General features: G+C 41.6%; 1 protein-coding gene across 10 annotated transcripts in view; it reads right to left on the minus strand.

The window, feature by feature from the left end:
• Positions 1-21,227, minus strand: part of DAB1 (DAB adaptor protein 1) — a 283,159-nt gene that overhangs the window by 53,632 nt on the left and 208,300 nt on the right. For 4 of the 10 annotated variants that reach the window (XM_070745995.1, XM_070745997.1, XM_070745994.1 and 1 more), the window contains 5 exons: positions 18,941-19,072; positions 15,973-16,092; positions 15,466-15,504; positions 13,035-13,100; positions 3,949-4,008 (listed from right to left, as the gene is read on the minus strand). In XM_070745995.1, coding sequence (XP_070602096.1) covers positions 3,949-4,008; positions 13,035-13,100; positions 15,466-15,504; positions 15,973-16,092; positions 18,941-19,072 — 417 coding nt within the window. The remainder of the gene's footprint in view (positions 1-3,948; positions 4,009-13,034; positions 13,101-15,465; positions 15,505-15,972; positions 16,093-18,940; positions 19,073-21,227) is intronic. The other 6 variants (XM_070746003.1, XM_070746002.1, XM_070745999.1 and 3 more) reach the window with 4 other exon arrangements.

Genomic DNA, 21,227 nt, shown 5'->3' on the forward strand with positions numbered 1-21,227 from the left:
ACATGGGCATACCTAGGTAGGCCCATGACTGCTCTCGCAGCTGCATTTTGCACGATCTGAAGTTTCCGAACACTTTTCAAAGGTAGCCCCATGTAGAGAGCATTACAGTAGTCGAACCTCGAGGTGATGAGGGCATGAGTGACTGTGAGCAATGAGTCCCGGTCCAGATAGGGCCGCAACTGGTGCACCAGGCGAACCTGGGCAAACGCCCCCCTCGCCACAGCTGAAAGATGTTGTTCTAATGTGAGCTGTGGATCGAGGAGGACGCCCAAGTTGCGGACCCTCTCCGAGGGGGTCAATAATTCCCCCCCCAGGGTGATGGACGGACAGATGGGATTGTCCTTGGGAGGCAGAACCCACAGCCACTCCGTCTTATCCGGGTTGAGCTTGAGTCTGTTGACACCCATCCAGGCCCCAACAGCCTCCAGGCACCGGCACATCACTTCCACCGCTTCGTTGACTGGGCATGGGGTGGAGATGTAAAGCTGGGTATCATCCGCATATTGATGATACCTCACCCCATGTGCTTGGATGATCTCGCCCAGCGGTTTCATGTAGATGTTGAATAGCAGGGGGGAGAGGACCGACCCCTGAGGTACCCCACAAGGGAGAAACCTAGGAGTCGATCTCTGGCCCCCCACTAACACCGACTGCGACCGGCCAGAGAGGTAGGAAGAGAACCACTGAAGGACAGTGCCTCCCACTCCCAACCCCTCCAGCCGGTGCAGAAGGATACCATGGTCGATGGTATCGAAAGCCGCTGAGAGGTCGAGGAGCACCAGGACAGAGGATAAACCCCTGTCCCGGGCCCGCCAGAGATCATCCATCAACGCGACCAAAGCGGTTTCCGTGCTGTAACCGGCCCTGAAACCCGACTGCTGGGGACCTAGATAATCGGCTTCTTCCAAGGACCGCTGGAGCTGGAGTGCCACCACCTTCTCGACAACCTTCCCCATAAAGGGAAGGTTGGAGACTGGACGATAGTTGTTAAGTACGGCTGGGTCCAGGGAGGGCTTCTTGAGGAGGGGGCGCACAAGCGCTTCTTTATAGAGTGATGGAAAAACTCCCCTCCCCAAGGAAGCGTTGGTAATCTCCTGGGCCCAGCTCCGTGTCACCTCCCTGCTGGCCGAAACCAACCAGGAGGGACACGGATCCAGTAAACAGGTGGCGGAACTCACAGCTCCAATGGCCTTGTCCACTTCATCAGGTGTCACCAGATCAAACTCTTCCCAGACAGGTGGACAAGTACGTGCCCCAGTCACCTCGACTGACTCGTTGTCAGTCGACTCTGTTTTACAATTGGAGTCGAGGTCGGCCCGGATCTGAGCGACTTTATCAGCGAAAAACGTGTTAAACTCCTCGGCACTACTCTGCAAGGGCTCCCCAACTCCCCCCTGGTTAAGAAGGGAGCGGGTCACCCTAAACAGAGCGGCCGGGCGGGATTCCGCTGATGCAATCAAGGCGGCATGGTACGCGCATCTTGCCGCCTTGAGCGCCACTTTGTAAGTCTTAATAAAAGCTCTTACAAGTGTTCGATCGGATTCAGACCTACTCTTCCTCCATCGCTTCTCTAGACGTCTCTTTTGGCGTTTCAACTCCCGGAGCTCCTCGTTGAACCATGGGGCTCTACGGGGTCTAGCGCCATGGAGAGGTCGCAAAGGCGCAATCCGGTCAAGAGCCCCCGCTGCAGCCCTGTTCCAGGCCTCCGCGAGAGACTCCGCCGAACTGTGGACGAGTGCCTCTGGAATAACCCCAAGCGCCGTCTGAAAGCCCTCTGGGTCCATCAGGCGCCTGGGGCGGAACATCTTCATTGGTTCCGCCTCCCTGCGGGGGAGGATTGGAGCCAGGAAGTCAAGCCGTAGTAGGAAATGGTCTGACCATGACAAAGGCAACACTTCTAAGCCCCTTAGTCTCAGACCATTACTCAATTGCTCGGAAAGGAATACCATGTCAGGTGCGTGCCCTCCCTCGTGAGTCGGACCCTGAACTACTTGAGTCAGGTCCACGGCTGTCATGGTGGCCATGAACTCCTGTGCCAACCCAGAGGTTTCGCCGAGTGACGGCAGATTGAAGTCCCCCAAGACAATAAGTCTGGGGAACTCTACCGCCAACCCGGCTACCTCCTCGAGTAGCACAGGCAGGGCTTTTGACACGCAGCTGGGAGGCAGGTACGTGAGGAATAAGCCCACCTGAACTCCTAAGTCCAACTTCAGCAAGAGAGACTCGCAACCCGCTATTTCCGGAGCAATGAGTCTACGCAGGCAAAGGCTCTCCCTGGCTACAATAGCCACTCCTCCCCCCCTCCCCTGGGGTCGCGGTTGATGCCATATCTGAAACCCGGCTGGGCAAATTTCAGAGAGAGGAACACCTCCCTCCGGGCCCAGCCAGGTTTCAGTAATACATGCCAGGTCGGCCTCCTCATCCAGGATCAAATCCCGGATGAGGAGAGCTTTATTAACCACCGACCTGGCATGCACATTTGATCATCATTATTCTATGCAACCGGATTTAGAATGAACTTTAATACCAGTTAAGTGTTTATGTAAGACTACTTTAAGGACAAGTCTATCTCTGTCTTTCCATTCTTTCTATTTTCACTAATTTGTTTAAAATTAGCTACCAGTAACTTAACTGGATGTAGTAGTAGTACATATCCAGCAATAACCTAACTGGATAAAACACAAAGAAGATATGCTTATATACTCTTCGGCCTCTTCCTTCATATACAGGAAGGGGAAAAATACCATTACTCTATTGACACCAACAGAACTATGTTTAATATTTCCTCCTCCACAGGAAATAGCTTTTTAAAAAAAACTTAAAAAGGGGCTATGACCAGTGATGGTCTACCATAATTTTTGCTACCACACTGTGGGCGTGGTTTATGCATTTTGTTTCAACATCTTTCAGTGCAAATTGGGTGCTTTGGGGTGGAGCTCCAAATTTTGCTACCAGAACTGCGTTCCTGACCGCTCCATCACTGGCTATGACTGTTCTCCCACTTTGCATAGGGCCCTTCTAGACTGAAGCCCCACTTCATAGTATCCTCCACTGTCATTTTAAACTACATCTAGATCAAACTGAATATTTATCTCATCCTATATCTGCATCTGAATGGTTTCTAAATAATTTCTCAGCTAAGAGGACCAGTTCTGGAAATTGAACTCTATACATTTGAAGAAGTTCAGGTTAGGCAAGGCAGATTCCTAAAAAAAGATGAGAAAATATAATCCTTCCACATCCCCTATTCCAGTGATGGTGAACTTTATTTGTTTTGCCTGCCCCAACACATGCACACTAATCTCACTAAAGCCTGGGATGGTGAAAAAACATCCAAACAAGAAGTTCACAGAAAAGGATTTCCGGTTTGCCTGTTGTACTGTTTTTTTGCACTCCAGAGGCTTCAGGGAAACTTCATGAAGCCCTGGACTGTGAGAAACAGCACAATGGGCAAACTGTAAGTTCATTTTTCCAAACTTCCGGTTTGCCCATTGGGCCGTTTTTCACACTCGGTGGGTTCAGGAAGCCTCCCCAAAGCCTCCGGAGGGCAAAACAGTCTTCCCCAAGGCCGAAAATCAGCTGGCAGGCATATGCATGCATGCTGGAATTGACATAGGTCGATGCTTGTGTGCCCTCCATATGGCTCCGCGTGGCACGCCTGCCATAGGTTCGCCATCACTGCCCTATTCCTTGATCTGTTTCTTGTTCCAATTTTATTCAAAATAGTATATGTAACAACAGTTTCTCTGCTCATTCAAAAAAGTGAGATTAATATAAATCAATTGTTGGGATGGATATTCTTTACACTTAAAGTAATTATAGCTCATATAAATAAGGAAGTGGTACATAGGTATTTTAAGCCTCGCTGTGATAATTGTGCTAGAGTAATTTTTGAAAATCTAAAATTTGGGGGAAGAGGTTTCATCCGTAAATATATTATATACTTACACTTACAGGTTGACTTTTTGGCACATCATAAACACCTTCTTTCTTTTGGCTAGTAGGAACCTGTGGAAAGAAAAAATGTAATTAGGATCAACTTGGAAAGTACTGGAAGCTCTTACTGGAAGTTTAATGGATGATATACATGACTCTATAATCTGAAACAGATAGTTTTGTATAATGAATGAGATGAAAGTCCTTTTTCCATAGTTCTTGGAATTCCACTTTGTCCTTGTACTAGCCTCCATCTTATATTATTATGGCCATATGGACAGATGTTTTAAGTTTACTATCTAGTAACCTAAGTTTAAATTTAAAAAAGGACTCCTTCACAATAAATCTGTAAGTTTGCACGACATCAGAATTAGTATCTTATAATATTGTACTATTTCTTATATATATATTTTCTATGTAGAATTTGCACATCTAGTCTCAACCCATATTTGTTACTCTAATTTATTATTTGGGAAGAGAAAGGACTTGAGCAATATGTGAAGCTTCTAATTGTAGGTACCAATGACTGTCCTATTAGTATCTTGTAGAAGAGATCTGAGTCTTCCTCATTTGAGGATGAATAATTAAAGAACTTTGATGGAATCAATAAAAGAGATGTTTCTGAAACTTGTGCATTTTCTTGATTTCTTCTCCTTTCAACGAATCCTTATTACACTTGGTTTCAATCACTCTTTTCTTTTGTAATGTATTTATTTGCAGCCTAATACTTTCTAGAAATTAAGTTTCATTTATTGGTGCTATTGTTTAGTTTCTTTAATATCTTGTTAGGCTTGTGACCTTTCTCTCATCTCACTTTTTCTGACCTTAATTATTAGATTAGGTTTTATACTTAATTAAGTTCCATGTAATCTTTTTTTATTACCGACAGTTTATTTATTTATTTATTATTTAGATTTGTATGCCGCCCCTCTCCGCGAACTCGGGGCGGCTCACAACAAAAAATATAAACAATCATACAAATCCAAATAAATTCAATAAATTTAAGTATTTAAAATAGTTTTAAAAAGAACCCCACTATATTAACAAGCACACACACAAACATACCATACATAAATTGTATGTGGCCGGGGGAGGTGTTTCAGTTCCCCCATGCCTGATGACAAAGGTGGGTTTTGAGAGCTTTACGGAAGGCAGGGAGAGTAGGGGCAGTTCTAATCTCCGGGGGGAGTTGGTTCCAGAGGGCCGGGGCCGCCACAGAGAAGGCTCTTCTCCTGGGGCCCGCCAACCGACATTGTTTAGTTGACGGGACCCGGAGAAGGCCCACTCTGTGGGACCTAATCGGTCGCTGGGATTCGTGCGGCAGAAGGCGGTCTCGGAGTTGTATTATTTATTTGAATATATACTCCAATAAAGATTTATTTAACTATCCCGTGTGGAGACCTTTTATGTAGTGTTATGAGTACATACCATGTTATTGTATCAGAGGACTTTTATTATCCTTTATACCTATACTATAATGCAAACTCTATAAACTACTATAATAATCTGTTGTGATACACTATATGTGTATACATGAAACAGAATTCAATACCTAGTTGAGAAAAATTGTATACAACATTAAGAGACGAAATCAAGACTGTTCTTAACTTGAGAATTGGAAAATGTTATTATCTATAGCAGAAAAGTCAACGAGAGGAATATATGTAAATTTTCCCCTAGTAATTCAAAAGATGCAGAATATCTCATTTTAAACATTTGTACTGTATTACAATACTTTCTTTATTTCCATTGTCCCTTTCATCAGAATTTATCAGATTTTAACTTTACAGATTACAGATGGTTTAGAGTTACAATATCTATTGGACATAGTAGCCCAATACGAGTACCAGCTTTGACTTATACCAGTGATGGCGAACCTATGGCATGGTGCCACAGGTGGCATACAGAGCCATATCTGCTGGCATATGAACAGTTGCCCTGGCTCAGCTCCAACGTGCATATGTGTGCTAGCCAGTTAATTTTTTGCTCACACAGAGGCTCTGTGGGGCGTTTTGGGCTTCTAGAGAGCCTCTGGGGATCCAAAAACACCCCCCAGAGAGTGTGGGAGAGTGTTTTTACTTTCCCCCAGCTCCTGGGGAGGGCGAAACATGAGCCTACTTGGCACACCAGAAGTTGGTAAACAGGCCATTTCCGGCCTCCAGAGGGGCGGGGGAAGCTGTTTTCGCTCTACCCAGGCATTGAATTATGGGTGTGGGCACTCGTGCATGCTTGAAAGCACACACCCATGCTCTTGACACCCAAGGCAAAAAAGGTTTGCCATCACTGATTTCTACTATTCAAGAACAAAGTTATCATGCACTATGTGTATTATCACTTAATAAATAATAAGTAAGTTCTTTTCAGATTGTTTGAAAGCGGAAAGGAAATTCCTGTCAACATCTTATAACACTCACAGCATTGACAGCTACTTTGTAATGGAAGAATGGATCATAAGTACTATGGCACATTTCTACTTTGCCTTTTCATTCTTAAGAAGAGGTATTTCTGTCTCACTTATGACTATATTTAGTAATTCTGCTTTCTATCTTTTCAGTTGCTTGCAAAATGAAAACTTTTTTTCTATTCAGATTTTTTTAATCTCAACTCAAAAGGCATTCATTCACATATACTTAATTGGGTGCTTAACTGAAGGAAAGAAAAATGTGTTGAAATGGGTTAGTTTTATAAATTGAGCTTCTTTTCAGATCAAATAAATGTTGTAAATTTACTGATATTTTTATCAATGCATTAGATAATTATAAAATAAAAGTACGATGTAAAAAAGAATGCCCAAAATACAGTGGTACTTTGTCTTACAAACTTAATTGGTTCTGGGACGAGGTTCTTAAAGTGAAAAGTTTGTAAGACGAAACAATGTTTCCCATAGGAATCAATGGAAAAGCAATTAATGCGTGCAAGCCACAAATTCACACCTTTTGCCAGCCGAAGCGCCCGTTTTTGTGCTGCTGGGATTCCCCTGAGGCTCCCCTCCATGGGAAACCCCACCTCCAGACTTCCGTTGCCAGCGAAGCGCCCGTTTTTGTGCTGCTGGGATTTCCCTGCTGGGATTCCCCTGCAGCATCACAAAAACACGGAAGTCCAGAGGTGGGGTTTCTCATGGAGGGGAGCCTCAGAGGAATCCCAGCAGCACAAAAACGGGTGCTTCGCTGGCAACGGAAGTCCAGAGGTGAGGCATACCAGCTGCGGCGGTGGGTTTGTGCTGCTGGGATTCCCCTGAGGCTCCCCTCCATGGGAAACCCCACCTCCAGACTTCCGTTGCCAGCGAAGCGCCCGTTTTTGTGCTGCTGGGATTTCCCTGCTGGGATTCCCCTGCAGCATCACAAAAACACGGAAGTCCAGAGGTGGGGTTTCTCATGGAGGGGAGCCTCAGAGGAATCCCAGCAGCGCAAAAACGGGTGCTTCGCTGGCAACGGAAGTCCAGAGGTGAGGCATCCCAGCTGCGGCGGTGGGTTTGTAAGGTGAAAATAGTTTGTAAGAGGCAAAAAAATCTTAAACCCCGGGTTTGTATCTCGAAAAGTTTGTATGATGAGGCGTTTGTAAAACGAGGTATCACTGTATATCCACAGTACTGAAAATTTAGTCCGTTCTATAATTGCATTTTCTACAACTTGCCCAGGATGAATTAGCTACAGAAGATTCTACAAAACACATACTTCCATCGCCACGCAAACCAATACGGAAGTTATGTAGAATCCACCCCTGATACTGACATAACTGAATGTACAATATCAGAAATAAATTGACCACATAATACAAAACAAGAAGATGGAGAAATGCAATCCAGTGAGTCAAAATCCATTCAAATTAAGGGGTCATCCATCTCATCCTCAGAACAACTCTTGGCAGACTGATGTAATGGGGAGAAGACACTTCCGCAGATAAGTTGGCCCCATGCCTTCTAGGGCTTTAAAGACCATAAACAACACTTTAAATTAGATCAGGGAGCAGATCAGCACCCAATAAAGATTATTTCATTTTTTTACAATGAAGAATGAAACAACTGAAATTGGAGAAACAGTGGTTCAGGAAATATGAAAGGGCGACACGGGGTGCATAGTGCTTTCCCTGGTTTATCTTCAGCAGCAAATACATTATAGAATTAGAAGGATTAGAAGAGGTGTCAGATGGAATAAAAATTGAGAGGCGGAACTGCTAACAATCTCAGATATACAGATGATATTACTTGTTAGCTTAACGTGGCTTAGAAGTTGATTTTGAAAGTGAAAAATCTGGGCGAATGTTACATTTTAAAAAGCCAAGATAATGCCAGCAAATATACTTAGTAAACCTGGAGTTGATAATGAAGCAAAAGTAATACATAGTTTTCATTACAGAAATAAATTAAGAAAATATTCTGAACAAGTAAAGTTTCATTCTAAGGAAAACATGACAAAATTTTAAAAATATCATGAATAATATTAACATTTTTATCATTGTCAAGGTCAGGACAGTTAAAACAATGGTATTTTACTGTAAATAGTTATGGTTATGAAAGAAATTCATAAATTTCAAATGAGATGCAAAGGAATTATGAACTAGAAAAAACAATTATGGTTGGCAATGTTGTGGGAAACAGAGAAAGAATCAAATAAAACTGGATGAACACAATAAAAGAAACTGTATTATTTTCTCTGAAAACTATAAGTTAGTAACAAGTTAGGATGGTGGATATTTATTTATGCAACCTCCAGAGTAATGTCTGTTCAGTGACATTTAATTAACTAAATCCAGAAAACCTGGGCATAAAATGGAATAATTATTATGGATCTATAAGCAAAGGGATTTTTAAAACCATTTGTTCACCTTTAGAAAGAATTTCAACTGTAGAAGGAGTTATGGGCAGATTTCATTACTCTTCCATTGGTTACAGGCAGGCTTTACAATACAATTCAAGATACTGGTTCTCACATACAAAGTTTTACACAGCATTAGGTCTTACTACTGTCTATTCCCCATGGCTCTACCCATCTGTATGAGGAGACAGAGTTGGCATTCTCCAAATCTCATAAATGAAACTGTGTTATTGAGAAGGACACAGGAAATCGTGTAGCCCTTTCCCTGAGGAATAGCATCCCACCAGAGATTAAAATAGCTTATTCTTATCAGCTTTTAAATGAGCACTGAGAAACTGGTTCCTCCACAAACTTTAGACTAAGGTGATTGTCAGGCTCCTTTAGTTGAGTATTGTATGACAAAGAGGGTTTCTAAACCACTTAAGAAACATTCCATTAACACATATAAACAAACAAATAAAATCATAACAAATGTTACTGCATATCTGGTAAACACCCAAATACAAAAAGGCAATAATAGTTCTTGTAGCACAGGAAATGTATTATACAATCAAACAACCTTCCATAAAAGCCTATACTTCTTACGATTAAAAAATCTGTTAGTACTACATAGGGCTTCCAAAATGATAATTGTAGCCAGAGTTCAGGAAAAGAAAGTTGTCCTTGTTCTTAATTATGTTAAAAGAAAATACTGCAACTCTAAATCTGGTTAAGTTGAAATAATTTTATGTAATTATGGATATAATGTGGATTCCAACAACCATGGGTCAATTTGTCAACTACAGTAATACCTCATGATACGAACTTAATTGGTGAAAGGAGGAGGTTCGTAAGGTGAAAAGTTCATAACACGAAACAAAGTTTCCCATAGGAATCAATGGAAAAGCGATTAATCCGTGCAAGCTCAAAATTCACCCCTTTTGCCTCATTTCTGCCGGCATTCGGATTTTGTTCGGGTGTGGGTGGAGGGGGGGGAGACAGGGGGAGACAGCGCAGGCTGCCCGGAGGGAGCCTCGTGGGTGGATTAACGGAAAAGTCAACAGTTACTGTCTGGCTTGCAATGACTGGAAGGGAAGGGAGGGAAACGCACGGGTGGTTTGTACGTGCGTCTTCTCTGATTTCCTCCCTCCCTCCTTCCCCCTCTCCCTCCTGGCCTCCCTCCTCCTCCTCCTCCTGTATTCCGCCTCTCTCCCAGCCTCCGAGCCACATTCTCCGCACCGCCGGCCGGCTGTCATCTTCTAAAAAAGCAAGAAGAGGAGGAGGAGCTGGGCGCCTTCCTCCACCACCACCGGCGCCCAGCTCCTCCTCCTCTTCTTGCTTCTTTAGAAGATGACAGCCAACTGGCGGCGCGGAGAGTGGGGATGGTGTGCGTGTGTGGAAAGGGTCAGCGGGAGAACTGGGGGTAGCCGTGGCCATTGCCCCGTGGAAGGGACCCGGCTGGGAAGCTCCCGAAGGTGTGGGCTGGGGTCTTTCCGGGAGAGCAAGCAGCAGGCGTGGGCTGGGGTCCCCCCGGTTCTCCCGCGGACCTCTCCCACACATCCCGACTCCTGCAGCCTCCGCGTTTTTCTTTCGGCCTCGGGCTGGAAAGGGGGAGCTAAGCCAGCCCAGCGGCTTTTTACATTGGGGAGATGTTACCAGCCCAGCGGCATTGATTCCTCCCACCGCTTAGCTCCTCCCATCCACCCAGAAGCCGAAAGTTCTGGCCTTTGTTCACCAACCTCCACGTTTTTCATGTTTGCATACTGGGCGGGCGGGCGGGCAAGGAGGCGCGACCGACCGGCTCAGGCTCCAGCTAGGACGGGGCGGGCAGTGGCTGGGCGCAGCGGCGAGGGTGCATCCGACTCGGGGCTGGCGGCGCCCGACGCACCGGGGAACATCAGCTCAGCGGATCAAGCCCGGCTCCTTTCGGGCCAGCATCCCGGGCCAAGCGGCTGCCTTCCATCACTGAGTCTGGCTCGCCCGGAAGATCGTAGCGCGCGTTGGCTGCGGTGGCGAGGGAAGCCAAGCCGGCAGCAACGTCGCCGCTGCCGCAGCCAACGCACGCTACGATCTTCAGGGCGAGCCAGGCTCAGTGACGGAAGGCAGCCGCTTGGCCCGGGATGCTGGGCCGAAAGGAGCCGGGCTTGATCCACTGAGCCTGGCTGGCTTGGCTTCCCTCGCCGGCGCAGGCAACACGTGCTGCCATCTTCCGGGCCAGCCAGGCTCAGCGGATCAAGCCTGGCTCCTTTCAGCCCAGCATCCCGGGCCAAGCGGCTGCCTTCCGTCACTGAGCCTGGCTCGCCCGGAAGATCGTAGTGTGCGTTGGCTGCGGCAGCGGCGACATTGCTGCCGGCTTGGCTTTCCTCGCCGCCGCAGCCAACGCGCGCTACGATCTTCCGGGCGAGCCAGGTTCAGTGACGGAAGGCAGCTGCTTGGCCCGGGATGCTGGGCCGAAAGGAGCCGGGCTTGAAGATCGCGGCGCGCGTTGGCTGCGGTGGCGAGGGCTTGCGATGGAGGGTGGAGGAAGCGGCCATGGGAGGGCGAGCTGCCTCAGGGATGAGGATCGGGCGGGACCAGGTGGGGGCTGGAATTTCTCTGCTGGGAAGAGGCGGCGATGGATCATCCGTCTACCTCTGTTGGCTGTTCCGGGTCACAGGGGCGAGGGGCGCTGCTTCTCCGGTCGCCCGGTCCTCTCCTGCCTCCCGCGCCGATCGAAAGGGGCTGGAGCGGCAGAGCCGAGCACGCCTTCCGCCCTTTCATCCTCGCCCCCGTGGCCCGGAGCAGCCGACAGAGGTAGACGGAGGATCCATCACCGCTTCTTCCCAGCAGAGAAATTCCAGCCCCCACCTGGTCCCGCCCGATCCTCCTCCTCCCTGAGGCAGCTTGCCCTCCCATGGCCGCTTCCGGGAGCGGCCCGGAGCAGCCGACAATGTTGCCCCCTGCGTCGGGCGCCACCAGCCCAGAGTCGGACACAGCATCGCCGCCACCGCCGCCGCTCCCAGTCGCTGCCGGCCCCGTCTCGCTGCCGGCCCCGTCTCGCTCGGCCGCGCCTCCTCGCCCGCCGCCCAGGATGCAGACCTGCTGCCTCACCTCACGCCCGCCGCTGGCCCGATCCTGCGCCTCCTGCTCCCCCCCCAGCCAAAAATACAAAGGCGGTCTGCCGCCGCCCGCGGAGCAATGGGAAGCTGAAGCCGCTGGCGGTTTCAGACTCCCTTTGCTCCAGGCTGCTCTGCCGTGCCTGTCATGCGGCGGCAGACCGTCTTTGTGGTTTTTTGCTGGGGGGGGAGCAGGAGGACCTTCCTGACTCCCTCCCCCAGTGCCGGACCTCCTGCCCTCCCTCCCAGACAAAAACCCAAAGTGGCCTCCCGAACCCGAACGTTTTCCATCTTACCAACCTGCCACCGCTGCCGAGAAGCCCCGCCGCCAGGCTGTCACCTTTTAAAACAGCCGGGGGGCTTCCCAGAAGCCTCCCGAAGCCGAACGCCGAACCCGAACATCCGGGTTCGGCTTCGGGAGGCTGCTGGGAAGCCCCCCGGCTGTTTTAAAAGGTGACAGCCGGGCGAACGCCGAACCCGGAAATTCGGGTTTGGGGTTCGTAACATGAAAAAAGTTCGTAAGAAGAGGCGAAAATTTTAAGAACCCCGGGTTCGTATCTCGGGTTGTTCGTAAGACGAGGGGTTCGTATCTTGAGGTACCACTGTACTCTCAATTTCTCTCCCTCTCTCTGTATGTGTGTGATAAACTTTTTAAAATACTGAAGAAAGAAGATATTTTAAATGATGCAAGTAGTCCTCAATTTACAATCATTCATTTAATGACTGAAGTTACAACGGCACTGCAAAAGTGACTTATGACCATTTTCCACACTTACTACCATCTCCATGGTCACATGAGCAACATTTGGACAATTGGCAACTTAATCATATTTATGTCAGTTGAAATGTCCTGGGGTCACCTTTTGTGACTTCTGACAAGCAAAGGGCACATTCACTTTACAATTGTGTTACTAACTTAATAACTGAGTGATTCATTTAACAACTGTGGCAAGTAAGGTTGTAAAATGAGGCAAAACTCACTTAACGTCTGTCTCCCTCACCACAGAAATATTGGGCTCAATTGAGGTTATAGGTTGAAGACTACCTGCACTCTACAAATTAAATCCAAAACCTGTACAAGTATGAAATGGAATGTATGACTTTAGGAAAAAAATATATGAGCTTAAAATAAACTTTACATATTTTGCTCTACAAAATATGCTTGATGATTACTGGGAGGAACAAGAACACAAATGCACAAATTTTATACCTGATAAATGTTTTCTTCTGTTTCAGGCTCACGAATTGGCTCATGTCCAGCCTCAAACACAATGTACTATTACATCAGCAGCAAAAGAAGAAAGGTCAGAGGTGAAAAAGAAAGGAGAAAAAGGCAGTTTTGAACTTTAGAAGAAATAACCATCGGCAGTAAAGGAACAAGCAGTATAGGTTGATAAAAGAGCAGCTTTATTTTTTTTCTAAAAAAAAATAATAATCCCCAAACTGTGACTTTCTTTTACAGAAGAGAAATAAAGGAGACATGAAACGTCACTAATTGTCATTTAACAAATTTTCTACTGTTTCCTCAACAGAGATATGAATACAGTTCAACCTTGTTCCTGAAGAAGTCTGTGTATTCCTTATAGTACTTTTAATCTTATTTAAGAAAAGCAGGGAACATGGACTTCAGCAGTGAGTTTATTTTAAGTGCCTGGTTTCTATACAGATTCTGAAGATGTTCTATGGCAGGGGTGTCAAATTCGCAGCCTGTGCTGGCCACGCCCTTTCCCGTTTTAGCAAAGGGGGAAAACGTTGCAATACATCATATGAAGACAATGTTAACAAAGTGAATTTAAAATCCAGGTTCTATGGGAATAACATTGCAGAGTAATACACCAATAGCGATACTAATTCTAATTAGCTACTTATTCTTTCTAATTTTTTTTGAAAGACAATTTTCCTATACTGTATTTTAAAAACCACTTCTTTCCTCTGGCAGGTTTATTTAGTTCTTTTGTTTTGAAAATATTGCTAAAGGTGTCAAATCTGTTCTTCATTAAAATGTATAACATTAAATATTTGTTTTAAAGAGATTTCAACCATATTTAAAAACAATGCCCTCCTTCATTCTAGTTAGCTCCATTTTTTTCTTTTCTTCTTATGTGTACCCACAATTACTATGGCTAATGTGATCTAGAAAACACTATTTAGGGTTTGCTAGCCAGTTTTCTCTCCAACTTTCCAGAGCTGATTCCACTCATGTCATAGTATGTATCATTTTATTCCATCAGTCAAACTAAAAAAAGAAAAGGGGGAAAGTTTAAAAATACTGGATTATGGCATGAGAGTAGCATTCAAGCCGTGGCCTAGTTCCTAATTTTAAACTATTATTAAAAAATCGACTGTATTATATCTTGGTGTATCTCAATATTTAAGCTGTTTTTACAAATTGTGACAAGGAACTGATTTTGTGCATTACATTTATATATCTATAGATTTATATACTTTTTTTTTTACATCAACTTCACACACAGGAGCTAAGCTAGAATTTTTAAGCATAGCTAATTAAATGATCCCTAGACATGGCGTTAATTGAATGCAAAGCCATAATGGAAGATTTTACACATCGGGTTAATTCTAACACATACACCCAAAATCAATATTATATAACTCAGCATTGCAAGCCAGGTGACTGATTTCTAGGGAGTAAATTCAACTAGCAAAATTTTAACTCATACCAGGAATTGGTACAAAATGTTCTGGGAAAAAAATTAAAGAGTGTGAGTAAAACAATCTTATAACTGGCAAAGGGGAAAATATTTTGTATAGTTTTCCATATTTGCTAGAATTATTTTACTGTCTTTGTCCATGAGACTGAATTTCTCGATCTTTTAATTAACACAATTAGTTTTTAAAACATCATTTTGGATGATGGATGGGGAATTGGCTGTGAAAGTTGGAACTAAGATACCTACCTTGAAGCACCTGTCTTATTTTCTATTGACACAACTACTTAACTTCCACTATTATAAGGAAATCTTAATCTAGAGACTTTGCACTTCTTTCTCAAGACATGGACACCCTATTTCACAGGGAGAAATTTAGTATGCCTTTTGGAGAAGCATTGATTTCTTGTTTTTTTAAAATCAAAGTGTGTATTTCTTCATTAATCTTTAGCACGAGCAGATTTATTATTTTATACCATTTCAATGACCGTCCTAGATTATGAACACAGGGAGACTCTTGTCAGCTCTGGGATGGACAGCAAACCTTCTTGGCAACTTTTGTTTCTCAAATGATCTCCCAATTAAATAAAATTAATTTAGAATGACTCATCTTTCAATTTAAAGCTTGTTTACTTTAAAATAGTTAATTAGAACTGCTGTTCTCTTAAAAGGACAATGTCAAAGCACATAAATAACCCTGTCAAAAATTAGTTAACTTTTAAAATTACTTCTCTATTATTATTGCTAGGCATTACTTTTATATTTCAGAATTAGCAGCATTATGTTTCTTTTATTTTTTTATTTTTTGTTGCTTTAAAAAAAACCCTAAAATACTAGTTTGAAAACTTTTCTTTTATAATTTTCAGTCTTATCCTTGTTTTTGAAATGCTGAAGTTTTGTTTTATAGTTATTATTTTATAGATAAAAACATGTCCCTGATTCTGAAACTTCACAAAAAATGGCTTCAAAAATTACCTGATACACAGGATCCTCTACATCTTCTTCCAAAATTGTCTATCACAAAGAAAGTCAAAGATAAAGACAAAAAAGGGAAGAGAATATGAACAGCAGATGCCTAAGAGCCATATTCATGATTTAAAGCATAAGGGAACTGCATAATATATAGATGTAAAATAGAAATTCACATTTGCGTGTGAATCTTTTTTACCCACAGTGTATAAAATGATGTATGAAAGAACACCAGAAAAAGTATCACACAATTACTCTGAAGATCTCCAAGTTTATATATAATATGTTTATTGCCAAGTCAACAAGTTCACATGATTAAGCTTCTCTATAACTAAGTTGATTGTAATCACTGTTCAAACATCATTGTACCAACACCAACAGTACCACTCTCAAATACAGAAATTCATACACACCAGTTTTTAGTGTTTTGAATCACAGGTTCTGCACCATAAAGAAAAGCACCAAATTGAACACTTTTTTTTTGTACTTGCCTACCAAAAATTATTAAAATACCTGATATACTGCTTGTTCACATTGTTTATCTTTTTGTGCCTTTTTTTCCAGTTCTTCTCTTTGTTTCAACTCATAAATAAGTTGGAAGAGGTCTCGCAAATCCAGAATCACAGGTTCTGCCTACATGCAATAAAAGAAATAATGAATGAATATCTATGTATGAATGCAATTTATATACAAAAGGTCTAGCCAATAAAACAGCATTAAGACAGATCTTAATGACGAATACCAAACTGTTTATTTTATTGCAAGTGCATTGAAATCAATGGAATGAATATTGTTTGGCAGAGTTAGTCATTACAGGTGGCATTCATTTAATGACTGCTCATTCAGTGACTGTTTTACCTTTCAACTGTGCTGAATGAAATTCTGGCTGTTGCATCACCTCTGTGGTCTTGATTCGTGACCTTCCTTGCCAGCTTCCCACAAGCAAAGTTAGTGGAAGCTGTTATAAAATCACGACCACATGAGGTTCCGAGAATCTGCTGGAACTGCCATTATCAAAAAGCACAGTGGCATGACTTTCCAAAAAATAAAAAATAAATTCTGGTCACAATTATAATAATTAAATGAGGATTGTCTGAACACAGTTTAAGATGGAATATATAATGATAATAAAATTTGAAATAATTTCATTCACTAATGTAATTTGTTTGATTATATTTAATTATATTAGAAATTGAGCACCATTTTGATCAGTATTGGATCTTTTATTTTTTTTTGTTAGCTTGGCCTGCTGTGTACATGTACTCACAAATTACTGTAAAACTGAGCAGTTCTATGTGCACATTTCCTGTGAGTTCCTTATTCTCAGCTACATTTTCATAGCTGGAACTCAGGCAATATAACTTACAAAGGAAATTTCTAATTTCCTCGTGATGAAAAAATTAGTGTTCTGTTACTCCATGAATTGCATAATGAAACCAGCTAACAAGTTTTTACAACTGAATATATTTTATTATTAATTGTTACTCTATTATTTGTCAGATACCAGGTGGTTTACCGAATTAATATGTCAAAACATCATATAGCAAAACATAAAATTAAAAGTACAGGTAGTACCAGGCTTAAATTCATTTGTTTAGAGACTATTCAAAGTTATAACAGCTCTATAAAAAAGTGACTTATAACCATATTTAACAGTTAGGATTGTTGCAGCATCCCCCATGGTCATGTGATCACAATTTGAATACCTGGCAACTAGCATGTATTTATGACAGTTGCGCTGTCCCAGGTCATGTGACCATTGTTAGCCTTTCCCTCTGGCTTCCAACAAGCAAAAGCAATAGGGCAAGTCAGATTTGCTTAACAATTCAGTGATTTGCTTAACATTTGTGGCAAAAAAAAACCCATTTAACAACTTCCTTGCTTAGCAACTGAAATTTTGGACTCAGTTGTGGCCATAAGTCAAAAAAAACTGTGGGCATAAGTCAAGAACTACCTGCATTTTGGTTTCTGTTCCTAGTTAAAATCCTTCCTTCTTTCCTTCCTTCCTTCCTCCCTCCTTCCTTCCTTCCTAAAATAGCTACTTCAGCAGGAGCTTTGAATCCAGAAAAATCTTCATTATATTTCAGCACTTTTAGAAAAATGGAACTAAAACAATAGATGGACAATCCACATCATATTATTCTCAACGAAAGTTTTTATACCAACAGGAAATTTGTCTCATTGGAATTCTGTCTGGATTTGGTTTAACAGTCACAGCCACTAGGCACTGGGGCAAGGACTTCTATTGCCATCCCTTGCTCGGCCTGGGGGACAGATAAAGAATTGGATCTCATCAGGATACTGATGGAAACTAACTCTAAATTGATGGGTGATCTACTAGAGCAGCTTTTGTTGATGTGAACCATCTCTGGAAAATAAGCTGAGCTTTGAGGTGCCCCAGATTGAAAGATGCAAAGCTTCAGCCTTTTTTCCCTGATAGAAGTGGTTGGCTTAGGAAAGAGCAAAACCCATTTAGAATAATATCTATGATCCACAGTCCTTGCATACGGCCAAAAAGATATCATGATCAATAGTATCAAATGCTGCTGTGACATGGAGGGATACACTGTCCAATTCCAAGGAATTCAAATAATCTGGGGTGTGTGTGTGTGTGTTCAGAACCCTTTGAAATTGGAGCCAAACCACCTTCTCATCAATTTTTCCTAATAATAGTAGTTTGTAGATCAATCAGCAATGTTCTGCCTTCTGTATGCATATAAATCCTTATTAGGATTTCATATAAAATTTATTTGTGGTTGCCTCTGTTTTTCTAGATATATTTCAGTGCAAGGAGCATATTTTGAAAGTCTATTATGGATTGGTGACTTTATTTAATAGTTCATGCTATTTAAGCATAAATTTAACTTACTATGCATTTAAAATGAATTTTTAAATTCAAAATTTTAAGATACAGCAATAACACTGGTGAATTACACTCCAGTAATTACTGTACCTTAATTTGTCTTAAACTTACAAATCCAATCTTAGAAGTCTCTTTAAGGTGCGTGGGAGGGAGTCTCATCTATTCCTAGTGAATTAATTTGTAGTTTATTTATACTGGTCAAGCTGCAAATTTTAACTAGGTGAAGATTCATTTTTATATACCATATACAAATTATATTAGCAAAATAATGGAAATTAAAATAAACAAAAAATATTCTCCGAGTAGGCCCTGCAAAATAGCTATTTGTTTTCCATTATTTTCTATCTAAAAGAGTGAGGAGGGACTAAGTAATCCGATTTGTATTCAGCTAGTGTGTACAGCTTAATTAGGAAGGAAAATAATTACTAATTAGAAAGAATACATCAAGAAAAAACTGGGAACGATGACTGTGCTCATTCCTTTCTATGACTGATATTGCTAAACTATCATTTCAGAACATTTATGCAGGGGCTTCTGACAGTATTATGTATTGCATATAGAACGCTACTATGGATGATAAAATGATGATATAAATGAGAAATGATACTTGATACTTACTGCCTGGGCTGTTTTTATTGCCACAAATCTATGATTCCCTTCCTTTCCACATACGTATCCAAAGGCCCGATGGTCTGTGATATCCTTTGCGATATATGAAATTTCATGAACTGCATGATGGTGTTGTAGTAGCTGTTCATAAACAAAGCACAAGAAGATCATTTTTAGCGGAAGCTCGGGGTTTGATTGAGGCACATGATTCATTTTTTATGAGGATAAAGAACAAAAAAAGAACAATCCCACAATGAAAAGCTTGTGGTTTGATCAAGTCGTGCGATTTATATTTATAAGGATAAATGTGTAAAACAGCAGTATCACAATGAAAAGCAATGCTTCAAGCACATTTTCTTCAAGACTACATCTGGACGGTTTGATCATGTTTATAATCATTTCATGCTGTAGGTGCTTTAGGTGTTTCATCTACTGTTCTGTTTTCAGTTAGAGGAACCTTCCTCATCTGTTATCACAAACTCTCTTGTGATATTGTGTCAAACTTCAGATCTTTCAACGACAGGTTCTTGTGATCATTAAGAAAGCTAGAGTTGCTACATTTCCTTTACCATTATTCTTCAGTATCTTTCAAATGGCCTTTCTGACAAACCTGACTTATAGGTGAACATATGTGCATATCCTGACGTAGCTTTAGCACTGATATTATTATTGCTGCTGTTTAAATAATATTAAGTAAGGTTTAAAGGCCAACTGGCAATTAAATCCCTCCCCCTCTAGAATTCTTGGACTGGATGTTGTAAAAATTGTTATGCTAAATAAATAAAACATATAACTTTCATTATAGCTCTATTCTTCTCCCAATATCTTGTTTCTATGTACTATACAGTATCTCTTATTTGGCTTATTGACTGTTTTGGATATCTTGTTCTCTATTGAAAAATGTCCAATTTAGACAATGCCCACTGCTAATAATTGCTGCACAAGCACAATCATGTTAGGTAATGAAGATGAGAACCCTCTTGTCAAATTTATTTTATTTATTTCTATTAAAAGGGCTTTGGTTTTTTGTTGTTTTGCTTAATTTGGGTCATTTAATTAGCATTTCATTAATCTTCAGAGATGACAACTTAACATTTTTATATGTGCATGCCATCTATCTTGTATAAAAACATGTTTTATTTTACAGCCAGTGCAGATTTCATGTATCTAATTTAAAGTTGCAAACATTTTATAAAGCTCAAACAAAATGCAGGCACACAGAGACAATCATGGTAACTAAATTTGCAAAAATATTTTCATTAAGTTATTATAACCTATTATAAATTATAGTGATTAAGGAAATCTCATGTCAATCAGTAGCAACATAGAGAAACAAAGAGAAATATCATTTCTACTTAATTTTAATTTCTTTTTAATTAGCATAGAAAAATGAATTTAAGTTTAGCAGAGATTAAGATAATATTCTAAAGTGACATTTATTTTAAAGACAAATTTCCTTGACATTTATACTTGTCAATTTATGTCATCATAAAAATATATGAACTACATATTATGAAGATTTGAATATACTGCAGAATTTATTTTACTTGTAATCTAGAAGTAAGACACTCAATGCTGAACAAATATACATTATAGGTAGTCCTTGTCTCACAACAATTGGGACCAGAATTTCTTTGCAAAGCAAGGCGGTTGTTAAGCAAGTCACACCTACTTTTAATGTCTTTTTTGCCATGGGTAAGAGAATTGTTGCAGTTGTTAAGTGAATCACATGGTCATTAAGTGAATAAAGTTTATCCTGTTGACTTTATATGTTAGACGCCAAATGTGAAGGTCACAAAGGCAATTATATGACCCAGGGATGCAGCAGCCATTGTAAATACATTACAGTTGCCAGATGCCTAAATTTGAACCATTTGACTATTTGAATGCTCTGAGGACTGGTTGTAAGTCACTTTTTTCAGAGTTGTTGTAACTTTAAAAGTGTCACTAAACAAACAGGTTTAAGTTTAGTACTATCTCTATATAAAATAACTAGCTGATACCTGTGCTTTGCTATGAAGCTATGTGATGGGACTTGATAAATTGACACTTACAGCTTGAAAATTAATGAGTTTAATAAAGGATTGTATTATTTCATTAGAGATGGTAAGCTACGTACGTTTCTGTTACAGATGAAGACATTATTTGCATACCATAGACTTTTAATTAATCCCTCAAATGAATTGCTTAGGACGTCTCTGTAAACAATATTCCTAGTTTTGCTGTCTGGTTGGAGAATGATCAGGCTGTCGGGTGAACTGATTCTGAAGCATGCCATATAGAACTGGCCATGGGA

Source organism: Erythrolamprus reginae, chromosome 3 (assembly GCF_031021105.1).
Source record: "Erythrolamprus reginae isolate rEryReg1 chromosome 3, rEryReg1.hap1, whole genome shotgun sequence".
In the NCBI taxonomy this organism is placed as follows: Eukaryota; Metazoa; Chordata; class Lepidosauria; order Squamata; family Dipsadidae; genus Erythrolamprus; species Erythrolamprus reginae.